At 49.4% G+C, this 6,169-nt stretch overlaps 1 protein-coding gene across 4 annotated transcripts in view; it reads left to right on the top strand.

The window, feature by feature from the left end:
• Nucleotides 1–6,169, top strand: part of GIMAP1 (GTPase, IMAP family member 1) — a 7,398-nt gene that overhangs the window by 1,039 nt on the left and 190 nt on the right. For 2 of the 4 annotated variants that reach the window (XM_024754442.1, XM_024754441.1), the window contains exons 2-3: nt 3,563–3,611; nt 4,531–5,456. In XM_024754442.1, the coding sequence (XP_024610210.1) occupies nt 3,569–3,611; nt 4,531–5,456 (969 nt within the window). In that variant the 5' untranslated portion in view covers nt 3,563–3,568. The remainder of the gene's footprint in view (nt 1–3,562; nt 3,612–4,530; nt 5,457–6,169) is intronic. The other 2 variants (XM_024754444.1, XM_024754443.1) reach the window with 1 other exon arrangement.

Raw genomic sequence — 6,169 nt, forward strand, 5'->3', positions numbered from 1 at the left:
GGAGAGACACTGCAGAGACACCCACAGCTTTGGCTTGAGCTCTAGGCAAACCTACCATCTGAGCCCTTTCGCCAGAGACAGGTTATTCAGCCAACCTCTCCCTTTGCTTTTGCTTCGTTGTTGGTGCCAATAGGGGGAGAACACAGTTACCTGTAGGAACCAGGTGGGTGACCTGAAGAGGTAGAATTTGAAATGGACGTTGAAGCACAGACAGGACTCAGGCAGAAATGTGCGGTGGGATGAATGGTCCTAGGAATGAATGCACAAGGTGGGTTGGAAAAGGCCCTGAAATCTGCTGTTTGTGGAGGGGCTGACTGGGGAGCGGATTAGGTGGGAATGAGGCTGGACTAGACTGAGGAGAGACTGTGCTGTCGTGTTCAGGCACTCGTGTGATCAGGGAAACTTGACCACAGAACGTTTAATTGAATTAAATAATGTCGGAGTGGGTATTTTACTTCAAAAAGCCTCAGGTTTGAGGCAAGAACATAAAGAGCTGGAGGGGAGCATCCCAGTCTCTCCAGCACACAGGTTATATTTAGACTTACTTATTTACTTATTTTTTACTGAAGTATAATTGGCTTACAATATTATATTACTTCCGGGTATACAGCATAGTGATTCTACAATTTTATACTTATGCTCCATATAAAGTTAATATAAAATATTAATAAACCATATTCCCTGTGCTGTGCATTACATTGGTGTATCTTAGTTATTTTATACCCAGTAGTTTGTACCTCTTAATCCCCTTCCCCATCTTGCCCCTTCCCCCACCCATCTCCCCAATGGTAAACACTAGTTTATTCTCTGTGTTTGTGAGTCTATTTCTGTTTTGTTGTATTCCTCTGTTTGCTTTATTTTAAATTCCACATATAGGTGGAAACATGCAGCATTTGTCTTTCTCTGTCTGACTTACTTCACTAAGCATAATACCCTACAGGTCCATCTATGTTGTTGCAGATGGAAAGATGTCATTCTTTTTTATCTTTTTCATTCTTTTTTTATGAGTAATATTCCATTTTATCTATCTATCTATCTGTATATATATGACACCTTCTTCATTCATCTGTTGATGGGCACTTAGGTTGCTTCCATATCTTGGTTATTATCAATACTGCTTCTATGAACATCGGGGCGCACACATCTTTTTGAATTCGTGTTTTCATTTTCTTTGGATATATACCCAGGAATGAATTGCTGGATGATATGGTAGTTCTATTTTTAATTTTTTGAGGAACCTTCATACTGTTTTCCACCGTGGCTGTACCAATTGACATTCCTGCTATCAGTGTACTAGGGTCCCCTTTCTCTACATCCTCGTCAACAACACCAGTTGTTTCTTGTTTTCGGATGACACCATTCTGACAGGGGTGCTCCATGCTTCCTGTACCTGATATCTGTCCCTTTTCAGGTTAGGAAAGTTTTCAATTACAATTTCACCAAATACATTTTCTACCCCTTTCTCTCTTTTTCTGGGACCTCTATCATGTGAATGTTAGCACACTTGACCTTTCCCAGAGGTCCCATAAACTCTCCTCATTTTTTTAAATGTGTTTTTGTTTTTGCTGTACTGCTTGGATGATTTCCACTAGTCTGTCTTCTGTGTTCTTCTACATCGCCTAATCTGCTCTTAATTCCTTCTAGCGAATTTTTCATTTCAGTTATCGTATTCTTCAGCTCTGACTGGTTTTTGCATTTTCTAATTCTCTGCGGAAGTTCCCACTGTGTTCATCTGTTGTTTACCCAAGTTCAGTTAGCATTTTTATTACTATTGCTTTGGACTCTTTGTCAGGTAAATTATTATCTCTGTTTCATTAGGGGTTTTTTCCTGGGGTTTTATCTTGTTCTTTCATTTAAAATATATCCCTTTGTTTTCTCATGTTGTTTGACTTTCTCTGTGTGTCTCTATGAAATTAGGTGAAACGGTTACCTGTCCAGGTCTCAAAGGCATGTCCTTGTGGGTAGCAACCCTTTGCAGTGTGCCTGTCACCAGTGGCTTTGGTGGGAGAGCTGGACGTGAAGTGAGCGGGGACTGCTTCTTCTCCCACAGTGTGCTGGCGGCCACCACCTTGGTGGGAAGCAAGGCTGGAGGCAGAGGGCTAGAGCCAGAGCCAGGTGCCAGCCAGGGCTTCTCCTGGCTCAGGGCTAGTTGTTAGCCTATTGTGGGAGGAGTCAAGGACCAAGGGGCTGGGCAGGAGTCCTAAGGGAGTTGGGTTCCCCCAGATGTGATGACAGTCTCCACCTTGGCTGGGGATGTGGCCAGGGCCTGAGAGCCTGAGGCTGCACTTCTGAGCTGCTTCTACTTTTTCCTCAGTGTGTACCCCTTGGTTAGAGGCAGGATAGAGAGCCAGGGGGGTTGGAGCCACACACCGGAGCTCTCTCTGCTCCTTCCCTGGTGCACATATGCCCACTGGCAATGGCAGCCTCGGCCTTTGTGGGGGGCTGGAATGGGAGCCTGGAGAGGGCTGGGAGGTGCTCTGGGGCCGTCCCGGCAGGCTGGCCAGAGCACCAGGCAGTCTTCAGTGTACTGCCTCTGCACTGGGACTGACAACAAGCATGCTTGGGCTCTTCAAGACCAGAGTCTCAGGTTCTTACAGCCCTCCAGTAAGCCCTACTGATTTTCAGACCAGCTAAGGAGGCTCATCTTCCCAGTGTCAAGCCCAGGCCTGCGGTGCCTAATATGTGGCTCAGACCCCCCACTCCCCAGGGAGGATCCCCAAGCCTGGGATAGCCCCTTCCACTTCTAGGTCCCCACTAGGGATTCAGGTCCCAACCAGATTGCTTCTCCTCCCCCTGTACCAGACTCCATGTGGTTCTTTCTTTACAGCCTTGATTGTAGAAAAGCCATTTTGCTAGTCTTCAGGTCATTCTCAGAGAGAGTTGCTCTCTATGTAGTTGTAGCTTGGATGTGTTCATGGGGGCAGGTGAGCTTGGGGTCTCCCTCCTCCACCTTCTGGATCCCACCTCCTAGACATATTAGGACGAGCCAAATGTTGTGGTTTTCTGAGCACAGAGTCAGGAGCTTTCCAGGTCAGCTTGGGAAATATGTCTGTTTTCTGATTTCCAAAACCAAAATCCCAAGTTTCTTCTTGTTTCCCAGGCCAACAACCCTAAGGTAGGTCTTAAGTCAGTGAGCAAACTTTCTTGTTCTCAGGGTTTGACAAACCCCCCCACCCCACCCCCAGCTGCTGAACCTCCAGGGAAAACTTATTTTCTACAACTTACGTCACTGACATAGAATTACCTGGGAAAATGAACATCAAAAGCTTATTCATTGACATAGAGGAAGTGTTGTCATCTCCCCTCTGCTCTGTGCATTTCGAGGCCCTGAAAAGACAGCACAAGCTCACCAGGTGTTCTCATAGTATCGCCCCAACCACAGACCAAGCTGTTCCACTGTCTTCCCTAAATTCTGATGCTCGGAGAGGGCAGGAACTATGACATTTTCACTGTGGTGTCACCAGCATTTTGGGCTTTGCCTGACACATAGTGGGTAGTTTTACCTATGAATGAATAATGAACGAGTGGAAAAATAAATAACTTGTGTTGGGGACACTTTCAGGGAATCATGAGAGGACAGAAGACAGCAAGAGATGAAGAAAACGCCTATGGTAAGAACATGCCTCACAACGCGTGTTTGCCCCCAGGTGTGAGCTCCGGGTAGTAAGGGGGATGGGCTATCTCAACACTGAATGGAGGGAAGCCCCAGAGGTTTCTCGATGCTGGGATGAAACAGCAAGAGCCCTGGGGCTGGCATTTGACCTAGATCTCTGCCCCTGACCTGCTGTGAGATATTGAGTTCTTTGACTAACCTGCACCTCCGTTCCCAAAGTAAAATGAATAAACCTCCTCTGATCTCCACAGAAGGGGCTGTAGAGGGAATCCAACTATATACTAGAGGGAACATAATTCACCAGGTAGAAGGTGTTAGGGAACAAGGATGGAGGGTTAACCAGGTATCTTATTAGGCAGCAGGTTTAAGAGAGAGGAGAGGATGAGGGGGGAAAGAGGGAGGGAAGAAGAGGTGGTCTCATCTTATCCTCCCAACAGCCCTATGAGGACGGCGCTACATTAATGATCCCATTTGTGCAGAAGAGGTTTAGCACTTAGATTAAGCATCTTCCCAGGGTTACACGGCTGGCAGGGGGTGGGGCTGTGATTCAGACCGAGGGTGTGGGACACCAGACAGCCCTCACAGCGAGGCCCACTGCCCCTCCTGCCTATCTTCGGTAAGAGGGTATCTGGGGAAGTAAGGCAGAGGCCACTGAAGTTGTGAAATAGGGAGCAGCTCTGCCCAGTGTGGATGACAGGTCATGTCACACGAAGTAATGGCCTGTATTATACAGGGATGTCCTCTACAGAAACGTTCACCGGGTGCTGGCACACCTACAGGTGCATGTGTGACGCCAAAGAGGGAAGAAATAGACGGGTAGAGATCCCCCGGAGTTCACAAATCTCCGACCAGGGCACTCAGTAAAGGTTTGGTCCGAAAAGCAAAAGTCGAAGCACTCTGTTCTCCTTTGTTCAAAGGCATCCAGGGGACCCGGGTACCAGGATATGTGCTTTCAGGTTCGGGAGCTTACAGATCATTGGTGCTCACAGGTTTAGAAGCCCGCGAGTCTGCCCTGCAGGAGCCCAGGCTGCGGCTCCTCCTGGCGGGGAGGTCAGGGACTGGGAAAAGCGCCACGGGAAACAGCATCCTGGGCCAGAAGCGCTTCATCTCCAGGCTCGGGGCGACGTCGGTGACCCGGACCTGCGCCACGGGCAGCTGCAGGTGGGCCAAGTGGGACGTGGAAATCATTGACACCCCGGACCTCTTCAGCTCCGAAGTCTCCCAGACAGACCCGGACTGCACGGAGAGAAGCCGCTGCTACCTGCTCTCGGCGCCTGGGCCCCACGCCCTGCTCCTGGTGACCCAGCTGGGCCGCTTCACGGCCCAGGACCAGCAGGCCTGGAGGGGGGTGAAGGCGCTGTTCGGGGACGGCATCGTGACGCGCACCATCGTGGTCTTCACCCGCGAGGAAGACCTGGCTGGGGGCTCGCTGCAGCATTACGTGCGCGACACCGAGAACCGCGCGCTCAGGGAACTGGTGGCCGAGTGTGGGGACCGATTCTGCGCCTTCGACAACCGAGCCACCGGCGGGAAGCGGGAGGCCCAGGTGATGGCGCTGATGGGGCTGGTGGAGGAGCTGGTGAGGCACCACGGCGGCGCCCCCTACACCAACGACCTGTACAGCCTGGCGCAGGCCCTGGAGGGCGCGGACCCCGAGAAGAGGCTGCGCAGGGTGGCGGAGCGAGTGGCCTGCGCGCAGAGGCGGCGGGAGCGCTGGCCGCTGACCTGGCTGTGGCGGTGGCCCAAGGCGCGGGGGGCCTGGCGTAAGCTGGGCGTGTGCACCCTAGTGGGCGCCCTGGTCCTGCTCTGCGTGCTCTACAGGCACCGGCCAGAGGCCTTGCAGGTAACTTGGCAAGAAAGGAACTGAACACTTGGGTCTGAAGGGGGATTTCAAATGAATCAGAGTTTTCAAGAGTTTCATATTTCCTCCAGTAAACAGTTTTAAAATAAAGTTGTGCAATTTTAAAACGGCCTTAAAACGTGTTAGTTAGCTTGATGTTTCGGTCCTCTCTTGAAAAATAATGGAATGACTGGTGATTTTTAGTAGAAAATGGATTCATAGCAAAGGGAAAACAGCTATTTTTATTTTGAGCTTGTGTTTGTTTAGACACTGCCTTCCTCCCTTTGGACTGCTATTTAAAAAAAAAAAAACAAAAAAACACAGACTGCATGGCTTAGAAACAACAGACATTTATTTCTCACACTTCCGGAGGCTGGAAGTCCAAAATCACGGTCCAGTTTGGGGGAGAGCCCTCTCTGAGATTGCAGACTGCCAACTTCTGGCTGTGTCCTCACCTTGATGGAAGGGGCACTTTGGCAAGGGCACTAATCCCAATCATGAGGAATCTACCCTCATGACCTAATAACCTCCCAGTGACCCCATCTCCTAATACAATCCTCTCCAGATTAGGTTTTCAACATGTAAATGCTGGGGAGGGGGACACAAACATTCAGAGCATAGCCTGCACTCTCTCTTCTTGATGTTTTCTCGTTCTTATGGGTAGATATCTCCCTTCAGTGATCCTTGTAATTTTTTTTTTTTTTTTTTTTTTTTGG

This window comes from Neophocaena asiaeorientalis, unplaced genomic scaffold (genome assembly GCF_003031525.2).
Source record: "Neophocaena asiaeorientalis asiaeorientalis breed wild unplaced genomic scaffold, Neophocaena_asiaeorientalis_V1.1 scaffold407, whole genome shotgun sequence".
NCBI lineage: Eukaryota > Metazoa > Chordata > Mammalia > Artiodactyla > Phocoenidae > Neophocaena > Neophocaena asiaeorientalis.